This window comes from Vidua macroura, chromosome 2, assembly GCF_024509145.1.
Source record: "Vidua macroura isolate BioBank_ID:100142 chromosome 2, ASM2450914v1, whole genome shotgun sequence".
In the NCBI taxonomy this organism is placed as follows: domain Eukaryota; kingdom Metazoa; phylum Chordata; class Aves; order Passeriformes; family Viduidae; genus Vidua; species Vidua macroura.
This window is the reverse complement of record NC_071572.1, coordinates 29,849,676-29,863,771: the sequence shown is the minus strand read 5'-3', so window position 1 is coordinate 29,863,771 and position 14,096 is coordinate 29,849,676. Positions and strand designations below refer to the sequence as shown.

The 14,096-nt window shown below is 40.9% G+C and overlaps 1 protein-coding gene across 10 annotated transcripts in view; it reads left to right on the top strand.

The window, feature by feature from the left end:
- The window catches only part of MAP4K4 (mitogen-activated protein kinase kinase kinase kinase 4), a 165,381-nt gene extending 151,537 nt beyond the window's left edge, over positions 1-13,844 (top strand). For all 10 annotated transcript variants that reach the window (XM_054004486.1, XM_054004502.1, XM_054004511.1 and 7 more), the window contains 6 exons: positions 3,362-3,496; positions 5,831-5,931; positions 6,645-6,794; positions 7,626-7,785; positions 9,723-9,862; positions 10,566-13,844. In XM_054004486.1, the coding sequence (XP_053860461.1) occupies positions 3,362-3,496; positions 5,831-5,931; positions 6,645-6,794; positions 7,626-7,785; positions 9,723-9,862; positions 10,566-10,649 (770 nt within the window). In that variant the 3' untranslated portion in view covers positions 10,650-13,844. The remainder of the gene's footprint in view (positions 1-3,361; positions 3,497-5,830; positions 5,932-6,644; positions 6,795-7,625; positions 7,786-9,722; positions 9,863-10,565) is intronic.
- The last annotated feature ends 252 nt before the right edge of the window (positions 13,845-14,096 follow it).

Sequence of the window (14,096 nt, the reverse complement as noted above, 5' to 3'; positions counted from 1 at the left end):
TTTCTGCAAATGGTGTGTTTTGGCAGATTAGTGATGGAGCTGTCTCTGAGCTTTGTCCCAGCACTGCTACAGCTTCACTGGAAGCATTGTTCAGCTCAGTGTGGTGCACTCAGATGTAGGTTCCTCTGAGTTTTTTGGGAAATGATGTGCTGATGGTGGTGGGGTTTGAAAGGTGTCACTGCAGTGTGCGAAGTTGCAGTGCGTTCAGATTTTGAGAGGATTGTTACCTAAACTTACTTTTAATAGACACACTCTTGAGTCTGAAAACATGAAATCAGTTCTTGGCCCTATTTATATTTGAAATACAGAACTTTCTGACAACAAAGCTTTTGATACTGAGATACCGAGCCTGCTAGAAATGGTACAAGAAAGCCTCACGGGTAAAGCAAGTGTACTTGATTGGTGCTTCAGTTCATGCTGTTGAGAGGCAAAAAACATAGTTTCATCTGCTCAGGTGATACAGTGCAGAGTCATAAAAATGCTGGAGGAGATAGTGGCAACGTGCATGCAGAACACGCTCCAGTTGTGGCTCCCTGAGGGTTTTGCCAGCCCAACTGGCTGATGGTGGCACCAGGAAGGTAAGAAGAGATGACAGAGTGGAAGAACTGGTTGGAATCTGTCTGCTTAATAATTAAAAACCACAGTGACAATAAAAACAAAAAACTCAATATAGGAAAAATGATTTTGCGTTTGAAACTATGTCTGTGGGAGAATCCAAGCTGGGGGTTCTCATACAATTCGCTGTCTGATTAGTTCATTTGATGGCTGGAGTAGAGTTTTCTTTCTTATTTCAGGATCATAAGGATTAGATCCTTGCAAAAAATAAAAAATACCAGAATTTTGAGAACTGTTTAAACTGTCTGGTAGAGCTTTACAAGGAGAAGGATCTAATCTCCCCCACTCCAAATATTAAGAGCAGCATACTTGCTGAAATAAATGCATAGCCGTGTTTATATAACTAACCGGTTCTGCTCTTTTCATGTCAGGCTGCAGAAAGGCAGAGGAATTTCCTGTCTTGTGACTTTTCCTTGTGGTCTAGACACCAGAACACAATGGGAACACACTTGAGATATTTCTCAGTTGTTTTGAAAAATATTTCTGGTTGGAGAGAAATACCGTGGTGCATATCATGTGAATCAAAAGGAAAAAAGTAGCCGCATGCTGGGAAATTCCCATGTGTACTGTTTGTTCTGAGTCTTAAAGTTTGACTAAGCTACTGGGGAACCTACAACCATGGAAATAGCTGAGGCAGAATTTGTCTCCTTCTGGGTAGGGACTCAGCACAGTTTTGAAAGCATTTGGTACATTGTAGAGACCCTGAGCCCTCTGAGCTCTTTCTTGCCCAGAACTGCAATGGCTTGATCTGGACAAGTGATATGAACTATGTTTCCTATTTTTCAGTGTTTTTAAAAGAGCCCTTCTGGCTATCATTTGCAGTGTTTTCGTGGAAGGACCTTTTCTTGGTTACATGTGGAACTTATGGAAATACTGTTTCCTGCACTAGTCCTCCAGATCTTGAGAAAGCTATAGGAAACATGGCTTACTAAATATTAAGCCAGGAAGTAAATCAGGGTACTCGTTTACTGCTAAATAGATAGTCCCATTTGTAATGGAGATAAACAAAAGATAGTGCAGTGTTACTTCACATTTCATTGCATGGCATCAGAACAGAAGGGCTTTTAAAATTGAGTAGCAGATCCAGCATTTGCAATTACCTCTCCAATTCCACTTTAAGCTTAGTGAACAGATTTTTTACTTTGAAACTGCCTCCTCTTTTCCTCCTGTCCTTTCCCAAGTAATCATAAAAAGATCTTTTAGACTGTGTGTCTTTTTAATGCAGAGGCTTGTGGTGCTGGAGTCCATAGAGAAGCCTGTTTGCAAGTTGAGCTTCCCCACATTGCTGCCCCAGCCCCCTGCAGATGCTTTTCCTGACAAGCCTAGCTCTGTTAGGGGATCCCTTACTATCAGGGTAGAGGGTCTGTGCAAGCTCCAGCCCCCCAGTGTGGAGCTGGCTATGCATAGCAGGCTGGTCTCAGTGCTCAGGCCTCTTGTCCTGCTGCAGCCAATATCTCCTGAGCAGCTACCTGTGAACTAATCTGTCAGTAGGTATCGTGTGAAAATTTAAATGACAAATTAAAAACGTTTAGCTGAGCTCTGTAGCTATCTGGATCTGGCTGGCAGGCTGCCAGGTGTGTCATCTTGATAGGTAGTGGCTTTTGACAGCACAGACCAGTATGGTGTCACTTGGCCAGCCCCGATGTGACTGCAGTACAAGTCACCTGTCTCCCTCCCACCTCCAATGGCTGAGAAACACTGGAAAGACACTGGCTCCTCATTGTGGCTGGTGCAGCACGAGCATGGAGCTACTCTGCTGACAAGTAGGGTCCCTGCGGGCATCTCGTGTTTCCTTTGCTTTCAAAGAGACCTCATGGAGCCTTGTTAAATGGCTACTAGTCAAAGCAGGGGTGATCTCCCTCAGGTGCAGCTTAATCTGTGGAACTGTAATGGTCCCAAGCAGCTGGAGAAAGGAGGATGCAAGCTTTGAGTATATGCATTTAGGGCCATCTTCTCACTAGCTCAACAAATGCTTTCTGGGGCATTAATTGTTAAAGAATCAGTGGTAAATGTTATCATGAACTTTGCTTTGCATTCTAAGAGACCTTCTTGTACTGAGAGTTAAAAGTCTGAGCTGTGTTTTGATGAAGTTGTCAGTTGATGATAGGGCAGAATGGGCAGGTAGCTTCTTTAGCTTCTTTCACCTGTGGAGAAGAAACACCTCTCACAGTTTCTGTGTGCAGCCTGGTGAGTATTACACCCTTGGCAGGTGAAGGGAAGGGCTGCTGACAAAGCAGTCATCAGCTTTTAGCAAGCAGATGAAGTTTCAGGTCTCACATTCCATCCTGCTGTTCTCTTACAGTTTTGTGTCTAAAAGAGCCATTCTGACTCAATTATATATATATATATATATATATATATATATATTTTTTTTTTTTTTTTTTTTTTTAATCTCAGTGCATGACTCTCTGGTGCTTCTGGTGTGGGAGTTACGAGTTCTAGTGGAAGTTGTCTTGGTCCTAAGAACCAGATAGCTGAAGAGTTGTTCCCTTGCATTTGTCATTTATGTGTTTGTGGTACTACCATGTGTATCTATCATTGATGAATGGGAAAGTGCATGTCTGCGTGGAGTCTGGAGTGAAGCTGTTGTGGATGAAAAACTGAGGGAGATTTCTGTGGTTGTAGCATTTTCTCCTTCATTGTTGTTTTGATTTGTTTTGCAGAGCTTTCTGTTTGCCTGGGTAGGGCTTTTTGCAAGTATCTTCCTATGGAGATAAATATTTTTTTTTTTTCATTTTGTGGTCAGGTAAGAAGAACAAGTTGCGAGTTTACTATTTGTCGTGGTTAAGAAATAAAATCCTTCACAATGATCCTGAGGTAGAAAAGAAACAGGGCTGGACAACGGTGGGCGACTTGGAAGGCTGTGTGCACTATAAAGTTGGTGAGTAGCAAATGCAGTAATCAAATAAGTTGGGATAAAGGATGGCTGAGAAAGGGAACTGCAGTGCATGTAGCTATTAGGTTCATGGTTTGGTTGGTTCTATTTCTAGCTGTCTTATCTGTTTCTCAGGGTGAACTTGCTGGCAAAGCACCGAAATGGCAAGTTACAGGGTTAAATGATGAGAAGGGGTGTTGTAGTGGGATGATGGGTTGGAAACTGGAGAGTGTGCAAATCCCATCTATCTCTGTCCTGTAATGGATGCAGCTTCCAGAAAGGTGCTGATATGGGCAGTGAGGGCTGGTAACATTTCACCCCCTCTTTAGATAATAGAGGGATTCTCGTCCCCAACAACTGTTCCCTTTACTAACAAGTTTCCCATATTTTTTACCATGATGAATTTACGTGCTGGAATAGATTGAAAATGTCTCTCTTTAATGTAGATTTTAGAGACTGGAAGGAAAAAAAAAAAAGTGGGAGGAGAAAGAAAGCTCAGGTAGCAGACGAGCTCTGGGGAAGAATCTGGGAACAGAAGCATGTCTGTAACTTCAGGATGATTCACTGATTCCTCTTAACTCATGAAATTTCCTAATGCCATCTCAGATCTGCTGCATTACAGTTACAGAATCAAATGTGTTTTCACCAGGCAGGTGCCCTTTGAGTGGTTTTTAAGTAATTTAAATGGATTTGGGTATAGAAACTTCCACCAGAAACTGGTGAAAGACACGTAGCATTCACAGCCAGCTGAGTATATTCAGTGTGCCTGCTGCCCTGCAGGTGGGAATAAGAACCAAGAGCTCTTTCTGCTGCTTCAGTTTCATGATGCATCCTAATGGGCACTGGATGTTGCTCTGATTTGATTTTCTCCCACGAGCCAGCTCAGTTCCTTTCCAGCTGTGTCAGTCAGTGTGGAGCAGCAGCAATCAGACTGTTCCCAGTCTCCTCCTGTCATGCGTGTGCTCTTGGAAAAACCTGCTAATGGGGCGTAATCAATAACAATGGCAGTAAGTGACTGCTGAACCAGGAGCTTGACCCCGAAAACAATTAATAATGCACTTCTCTGGTATCGTACCCCAGGGTGTCAGCAGCATAATGAAGTGGCCTGTTAACAATACATCAGCAGCTATTGAAAGGAGGCTTTCCAGCAGGGAAGCATCTGAAACAAAGAGCATTCTCTTCCTGATGAAGAGGGGTTTGTTAGCCTGGGCTGCAGCCTGGCACTGAACTTCCCCCTAAACCACAGAAACACAGTAGATTTTTTCAGGTAGTGCACGGCCTCTTTGACAGCTGCGCTTCAGTTCCCAAGAAGGAGAGCTCTGCCAGTAGCTGGGCTTCAGTCTGGGCGCTGTCACCGAGGCAGCTGGCACTGATCACTTCCTTGTCTCTTTGATGCAACAGGGGCCTCCGATGTCAGGGTGAAGTGGTATTTATGGATCTCAGTTGCTTCAGGCGACTTTTGGCTCCTCTAAATGAGAAATTGCTCTTTTGAAACTTAAGATTTGGGTGAATTCCCAGATAGCACCCAGAGCAAATAATAAGAATTATCAAATGTCCCCTTTCACAGATGAGGTGGTTTTGTTCAACACCCCCCTCGTCCCCGTGAAAAAATTCCAGGAAGTCTTGTAAGCTAGACAAGACCGAACAAAAGCTCTGTTTTTAGTCAGTACAGCTGTGGAGGTTGAGACACTTTTTTTGGTCTGTTGAAGAAGTGTGAAGTCCCTTAACACTTAGAGTTCAGTCTTGCTTTCCTGCAGAGTTCAAAGAGCAAGTAGTAGCATGGATCACTACTATAATGACACTTTATTTCTGATAAATTATGTGATTTTTTTTTTCCTTTTTCTCAAATGAGTTATCTCAGGATTTAGGGACAAAGGAAAGTGCTCCAGTATTAAGCTTTTATTTTGCTTTGGAAATTGAGTTATGTTGTAATTTTCATTTCTTCCTCCTTTCCTCTGGGTAATTTTTCCATCAGCTCAAACTAGCACTGTTGTGACTGGAACTGCCTGTAATGGACTCTTCCACAGTCATGGCCTTCTTTTATTGGAATGTCCCTGAAAATAGCTTTTCTTGTCTTGATGACTAAAAAAAATAGTGGAAATAAGTTCTGACTACGTAATTCTAAAGATAACATGGTCTGTTGCTAGTCAGAGTAATGACTTCTGTAGCATAAATATATCAAAGAGCTTAACTACACAGAAGTAGCAATCCTAAAATGCAATGCTACTAAACTCTCAAAATTACAGTATTTCTTCATACTTACATAACTTGTCTTCTTTCTTGATGTAACTGCAATGACTGGCATTTTGCTTAATTCTTTTTTGTTTTCTTTAATTTCAGTAAAATATGAAAGAATCAAGTTCTTGGTAATTGCATTGAAGAGTTCTGTGGAAGTCTATGCATGGGCACCAAAGCCATACCATAAATTTATGGCCTTTAAGGTAACAGTATATTTCAGCCATAGGTAGGATTTTCTCATAATCACTTGCAGTTATCCCTTTTACAAAAACGTTCTGACATTGTGTCATGGCTATATCCCAAGCTCTTTGATAAATCTCCACAAACTTTGTGTTATATTTTAATTTAAGAGGGTTTTTTTAAATTCTAAGAGTCAATACATTTAAAGGTCTAAATTGTAACTGAGCATAAGCTAATAATGACACAACATCACGAGTTTTTGTTTGCTCTCTCTATTAAGAAAACATGGGACAGAGAGAAGTGGACTAAGCTTCTTTGTCTGAGCAGAGCAAGTCATGAAGTGATATTCAGCAATGCTATGGGGCTGTTTCTGAATATTGCCAGAATGAAATTAGCTGGCTTGGTATAATTGCCAGGCTGGTTTTATAGACAGTTATTGTGGGTTGTGCAGATTGAAGTACTACAGGAGTGCCAAATTGCCCTGAACTTTGGGGGAAACAATTCTTAATAAAAAAGCAAATGGACCAAGTAAACCCTACAGAAAATAGCTTAGGTGATTGAAATGCAGCAGTTTGCAGAGTAATGTGTCCATGAGAGATGTGTCAGCCTAATGGGTCTGGTGTCTAGAGACCAGAGGAATGTGGAGGAATAAACCCACAATGTGTGCATGTGAACATGTTTTTGTAAACCCCATTGTTGTTCTAAGCAGTAAATCTCACTGATGGTTGTCTCACAGTCATTTGGAGAATTGGTACATAAGCCATTGCTGGTGGATCTAACCGTAGAAGAGGGTCAGAGACTAAAAGTGATCTATGGCTCCTGTGCTGGCTTCCATGCTGTTGATGTGGATTCAGGATCGGTCTATGATATTTATCTACCAACACATGTAAGAGCTGCTGTCATGTCTGGGTTTTTCTTTTTCTTTCTGGTGGATCACCCCCCCACCTCCAACCCCTTCCTTTCCCCAAATGACAAATGTGTTAGGCTGTCCTTGTGGATCACTGCCAGATGTTTGCAGTGCACCCCTGATTGGGTGCAGGGGCCTGAGCAGATACGGCCACATGTGCTGTGGAGTTTGTGTCTCACAGTCAGTCCTCACCTCATAGTTAGTATGTCTCTATGGTTTGGAGTTGCCCACTCAGATCTGATGAGGACGAATGTGCCTGTTTCAGGGGTGGCAGCTAAATGGCCAAGTACCCTGCAAATCTCCAACAGCACAAATGACACAACAGCCCAAGGGCTGGTTTCTTGCCAACCCAAGAAAGGGTGACCTTAGCTACCAAGGTTTCTTGTTGTTCATTGTACACAGAGGTGTCAGATGGGCCACCCCAAGCATTATTCAATGCAGTGCAGAGATCTGAGTTCTGCATCTGCTCTGCTTGCCCCAGGCTCCCTTTCTGCACATGGAAAGAAATGGGGACCCCTACAGAGAAATTAATCTTTCCTCATTTAGACATCTGCCTTAAGATGAGAGGACTTCTGCTCCAAGGGTTTACAGGTCTTGGCCACTGTGGTGTCTAGCTTGAGGGCAGCAGATATAGCACCTGTAAAGTGAGTGAATTTGGGACTCGATGATCTTTAGGGTCCCTTCCATCCCAAGCCATCCTATGATTCTCTGAATCCCTGATGTGTCAGCCAAAACCAAAATCCCCTGTCCTTTTCTTCTTCTAGCACAGGCTCTGCAGCATTAAAAATGCTTCCTCTTCTGTCACTGTAGATCCAGAGTAGTATCCAGCCTCATGCAATCATCATCCTCCCAAACACGGATGGGATGGAGCTGCTGGTCTGCTATGAGGATGAAGGAGTTTATGTCAACACATATGGAAGGATAACCAAGGATGTGGTTCTGCAGTGGGGGGAAATGCCAACTTCAGTTGGTAAGTGCCTCTGGTGAGCCATGTGCTCTTAGGGAGCGTGAGTCTGTGTGCACGTGGGCAGAAGGAGGGAACATTAAGTGTGCTGCTTCTGCATCTGAAGTCAGTGCTGTATTATTTCTGGAAAACAGCTGTGCAAAGTGAAGAGTAATCATATGGATCTGCTTTGTGCTGAAGTTTTTGTGAATAAAACCCAAACAATCAAGTTGAGGAGTTCACAACTGAGAAACCCACCATGACCTCTGTAGGCTGCTGCAGAATTTTTGCTAGGCAGCCACAAAGTTGTGGAATCCTTTCAGTATAAAGGCATATAAAGTGGCAGATGAGTAAAATACTATGGGTAAGTCTATGTAGATAACAAAAGGTGTACCTCATTTGATATCTTTAATTCACCTTCAGATTCCTCATCTCTCCTAGCACCATTCTTCTTCATCTCTCCAGCTCAAAATAACGTTGAGAGTGAGAACAGTGAGTGTAGTATGCAAGTACACACCAGAATCCCTCCTGCTTGTAATTCATTGCAGAGCAAAGCATGGGCTGTAGGCACACCCTCCTTTTGTTGGGCAAGCACATTGCTTCTTATGGGCTGTGGGATGGCTGCACGTATAGGGAGATGACAGCTGATAGCTGTTTGAGCAACAAGAACAACAATGCAGGAGGAAATTTAAAGAAGTTAGATGCACAGCATGTTCCTTCCTGTGCTGATAAACTCTTGACTAGATCTAAAAGCAAGCAGAATATATTAGCTGTCAAATTCCAGAGCCTTTGGAGACTTGAATGCTTGTGAAGTAGTAAATGGTATTGAGGCCGCCAAGACCATCTGAACATCTCATCTGGCAATTTTTAGTAACTATTGGGCCCAATTAGCACTAGTGGAATATTTAAAAAGGAATAATTTTCCATTTCAATGGTGTATGCACTGTTGGTGTATATTATACTGTAGTAGATAATTTGATTTAATTTCGCTGAAAATTAATACAAATATGTTACATAAAAGGAAAGTAAAATTAAATACTTTAAAATTTTGCCGGCTGTGAAGTCCTTTTTATTCTTCTGTAAAGTATGCATGCAACAGCTTAGTCTTCATTAAGTTCCCTTAAGTTATTTTTGACAGCATTCCTGAAACTGTCCATCAAATTGCTTTGTGAATATACATTTTTATAATGCTGGTGACTTTACTTTTTATTTAATTTTCTTACTACTATCAAAAATAGATTTTTTTTCCTCATGCTGCTCCTAATCTGTGTTACCTGGGACACTCTAAGGAAAAATGTTTGATTTGTTGTTTTATTTGTGCACAAAGGGACGCAGTATGCCAAATAATAATATTTCTACTTTGAGGGCTTAATGTGAACCTCTTGTGAGATACACAGAATGATTTTCAGTTGGCTTTCTCAAGGAGATCAGTTTTTCAATTATTATTCCTATTAAGAGAGGCTAGGTAATTTTTTTCTATTTTTACCTTTCCCTCTTATTCTTTGTTTTTGCTGACAAACTCCATCAAGGAGGGAAAATAACACATAAGATACAGAGCTGGTGCTTGGGACACACTGTGGTAGATGGGCTTCATCTATTTAAACCTTGGCTTCTGCTTTCTCCTTGTCAACACCTAATTAATATGTCTCTTTGTCCCAGACTTGGAAGAAAATGCCTGTGTAAAAACTCAATGTTCCTTCCATTTAATTAAAGGTTATAAAGTTTCCTTTGTTATGAATGCTCAAGGAAGAAGTATATAACATAGAAAACATCCAAAAGAAATTAAAAGTATTTTTTAGGCATCTTGAATGTTCTCAGGACAGAAATAGCACTTAGAACATGTGTGTAGCTACAATAATGCACATGCAGGTAATTTTTAGCTGGAGTGTGTCAGGATATGCCATGCTTTTTCCATTTCTCCTGTTGCCCTCTGCCTCTCCTAATGTGCTGTTTTCTTTCCAAAGCATACATCCGATCTAACCAGATCATGGGCTGGGGAGAAAAAGCTATCGAAATACGGTCGGTGGAAACTGGACACTTGGATGGTGTGTTCATGCACAAAAGGGCACAAAGACTCAAATTCTTATGTGAACGCAATGACAAGGTACATTCCCTCCCACCAAGTTTTTTGTCAAGATGATAAATGGGTACTTCAGTTGGGTACTTAGGTTGGGTTGACCCTGATCAGCAGCCAAACACCCAGCCAGCCTCAAGCTCTCTCCCCTTACCCATGGAAGGGAAAGAAAATAGTCAGAAGGCAAAAAGACTCATGGATCAAGATAGGACAGTTTATTAAGATAGCAAAGTTTAATAAGACAGCTTTTACATGCAAGACAGACAAAATTAGAGTTAATACATAGTCTCCCATGGGCAGGTGGATGTCCAGATGTTTTCCATACATAATGCTTGCTTGAGAAGGCAGATGTCTTCTCAGGGACACCACAATGTCCCTACTTTCCCTGAGCTCTTACTGGTGTACATGATGCTGTACGTTATTTGGTCATTTTGGGTCTGCTGTCCCAGCACTGTCCCCTTCCAGTCTTTTCCCCATCCCAGTTCACTGGCTTTTTAGGGGCGAGGGAGCTGCAGAGAAAGCCTTGATACTGTGCCAAAACACAGATGTGTTAACAACACTGTTTAACACAGGTGCAGAGCCCTGCACCTACAGGCCGCTATGAGGAGCATCAACTCCATCCCCACCAGCCCAGACCATCACTGCAATTGCACTGCAAATACTGGGACAGTGGAGGCACATTAGAACCACTGCTGTCCTACCTGCTCAATTTGCCAATCTCTTTTCTTTGCAGGTTTTCTTTGCCTCCGTGCGGTCAGGTGGAAGCAGTCAAGTCTATTTCATGACCCTTGGCAGGACTTCACTTCTGAGCTGGTAGAAGCAGTGGGATTTGGAGAGGAATTGCTGACATCCAGAGTCTGAGATCTTCATAACTTGGAATTATTTTCAACTGGAGTACAGACCTGCACGAGTGCAGCACTCTGTGTAAATGTGTGTGCAGGCATCACTGGTGTTAGGTTTCTTTATGTTTTTCAACTGAGGCTGCAACGCAGCTGGTGCTGTAAAGATATTGCCATCAGGTGCTACAATGTCTTTGAGATTTGGGATCATGCTAGAAAGCTACAGGTCTTCTTTTCCCTTCAGCTCCAGTATTCCTAGGATTTGAAGGACTCTGTTTGTTAGTGTTAAAACAGAGGAAGGGGGGGGAAATGGAAGAAAAACAAACCAGGCTTACCATGACCATGCTGTTTGTTGAGTGGACAGGAGGCAGGCAAGAGAAGGTGAGAAGTGGTGTAGAGAGTCAGACTGGCTGAAACAGAGGGCAGATCTAGTCTAGTAATGTTAACAATGTATTTAATTGACATTTCTTTTTTGTAATGTGACAATATGTGGACAAAGAGGAAGGTGCAGGTTTTAAGAAGTTAATATTTATAAAATGTGAAAGACACAGTGACTAGGATAACTGCTTTTTGGGGACAGGGAGGGTGGGAAGGGGCTTGGGGTGGAATTCTTAGGGATTTTTGTTTCTGCAGTTTTATTTTGGCCTGGCCAATAACTTTAGTCATTTTCTGTGTACCAGGTGTTGCCTGAAACATGTGCAGGTGATTTAAAAAAAAAAAAAAAAAAGAAAAAAATTTCATTTTCTATAATGATTCTGTGTTAGGCCAGAACTTGGTTATGTCACAGTATTAGCACTGCCTCAGTTAAAGGTTTAATTTTTGTTTAAACCTAGAAGTGCAACAACAGTTTTACCACAGTCTGCACTCGCAGAACTAAAAAAAAAGATAAAAAAAAGAAAAAAAGAGAAATAAAATCCAAACTACATATGTTTATTTTTTGTGCCTACCTCATTGTTTTTAATGCATAAAATAAAAGAGGTGGTTTAGTTTATACGTTTTTAGAAGAAAATCCATTAATGTCTAATTTAATCTTAATACCAAAACTACCAGATTGAAAGGTTTTTGATTGTTATTGCATAGCAAGTTTCAGCAGGAGGAGAGAGTAGTCCGTTGGGGCAATAGTCGTAGCGGTATGGCAGTGAGACACTGATTAATGTAATCTGCTTACAAAATTTGGTAAAGCAAGCATTTTTAAAACCAGTTTCATCCTTAATAGACGTATGAATTTAGCCTAAACCAGAGGTTTGACTCTTCTAACACATGGGCTTAGTAACAGGCAGGTAAAAGTAACTAGGCTAGTTCTATAAATTGTTAAATGTTGTAGGAAACATTTTGGGGCGGTGATGTTTTTCTTTTTAAGAATGCAATGCACTAAAACTCTTTTAAGAATGTAGTTTGTACTGCTTATTCATAAAAACAGCGTATACCTGTGTTTAGATGTAAGATCCCAGCTCTGGCTTTTTTCCTTTCTTTTTTCTTTTTTTTCTTTTTTTTTTTTTTTTTTTTTTTTTTGTTTTGTTTTGTTTTGTTTTGTTTTGTTTTTTTTAAGTCAGTTTTATTTTATGAATAAGTTCTGACATTTTTAATAAATGTCTTGAGAGTAATAATTTGTTTAGTGGCTACATGTTCATTACTTGAGAAATCTTGAGTGTATAATAATCTGTTGGTGTTGTAATAATGCACAGTGTCACGATTCAGCCATTTTCCTTTTTGTTTTCTTTTTTTTTCCCCTTAATTCCTTTGGTGGGGTACTTTGCTGACAGCTGCCTTAAGCTGTTCATTCAGTGAACAGGCTCTCAGTGTTTCATGGGCTTTGTCTTCTGCTGTGGTTAACTTTCCTTCATGGCATGACAGGTAGGGCTTTTTAAACACGTATTCTTCAATTCAGTCAAGCTGATGGCTCGAGCGACTGGTCACACAATCAATTAAGAGCCAAGAGCACCAAGTGTGCAAAGCTCAGACTCAACAGACCCTTCTTTTGGTGTCAAATCTGACTGCTGTAAATCCTTCAACCCCGATCAGCGCTGCTGCTGAAGACTCTCCTTCGAACATCGTAATGGTTGAAAAGCGAGCGGTAAATGCGTACCTCCAGCGCACGCGTGTGCACACAGCAACCCCCACTCCCCTACCCCCCCAAAAAAAATCAAAACTCAAGAAAGCCTTACATTTGCTGGCGGAGGAATACCTAGAACTATTTTTTTTTAATTGTATGACTTTTGGATAGTGTTGAAGGTGAAGGATGTGTTCTTTTCAGGCCCGGTGTGGTCAGCCAGAAGAATGATCAACCTTTTGTACTATAATGAACTAAAGGGGACTCGGAAATACAACGTGATGGTGGACATGGGTGTAATCACAGAGCTGCCCTGTAGTGTAGTTTGCCGAAGCTGATTCGATCGAATGTCAGTCTGCGTGATTTAAATCTTCCAGTGCTATGTGGTCAAAATTAATCTAGTCCTTGAAAGCTGATGCTATTCACCTAGAGGAAGATGCTCCAGTGCTATAGGGATGCCCAGGTCATGGATATGTGCTGTTGAAGTTTTGAGGCTCCGGGGGAGGGAGGAAATCTCCTTCCTTCAGTGGGTCTGCCCATCTGGCAGCTTCTGCCTCCACAGAAGTGCCAACATGGCAAGGTAAAAACAGTATTACAAAACCACTTCACATACCAACATCGAACTCTTCAAACAGTGCTTTTGTAAGCAAAGAAGAAAAGAAAAGCTCCTAGGTTTAGTTTTAAGCTTTAATAAGTAATAATTTTCTGTATCTTTAAGTCAAAGTAACCCTAACTTGTATGACTGCAGTGTTTTTATTTTTTATCTTATGCACATGTTATGTTGGAGAAAATGTTTACAAAAATGGTTTTGTTACACTAATGTGCATCACATATTTATGGTTTATTTGAAAGTGATTTTTGTGGGTTTTTTAGTTTTTCATAGTAGTAGTAGTTCACTTTTTGTGATTTATAACCCCAAACTCTGCTGATTATAAAAATGCTAAACAATAATACAAAATGACAAACTGCATTAAAATTACTAATCGTAGAGCTGCAAAGCAGACTGGTGGCAAGTAAAACACTCAGCCTTTTTTTTGCAGTGCTATCTAACTTGTCTTCTGTGTATTATGGAAATTACTGTTTTTTCCCCGTTTTTCCTTAAATAAAGTCAAATTGACACCTATTGTATGTGAAAAGTACTTTGAATATCTACTGGCTGCAGAAATCAAACTGCATGTTGCCTAGTTGCATGTTACCATAAAACAAAAGACTTATTGTCAAATCTCATAATTTTAGAGACTTTGACAATAAATGTGGGCTTTTGAGGGCTTTTTCTGTTGGTTTTTTTGGTGTGGGTATTTTTTTTTTTTTCCCCAATCTCCTGGTGTGGTTGCTCTTTTGAAAATTGCAATTTTTGCTTTTACAGAGAGAGTGA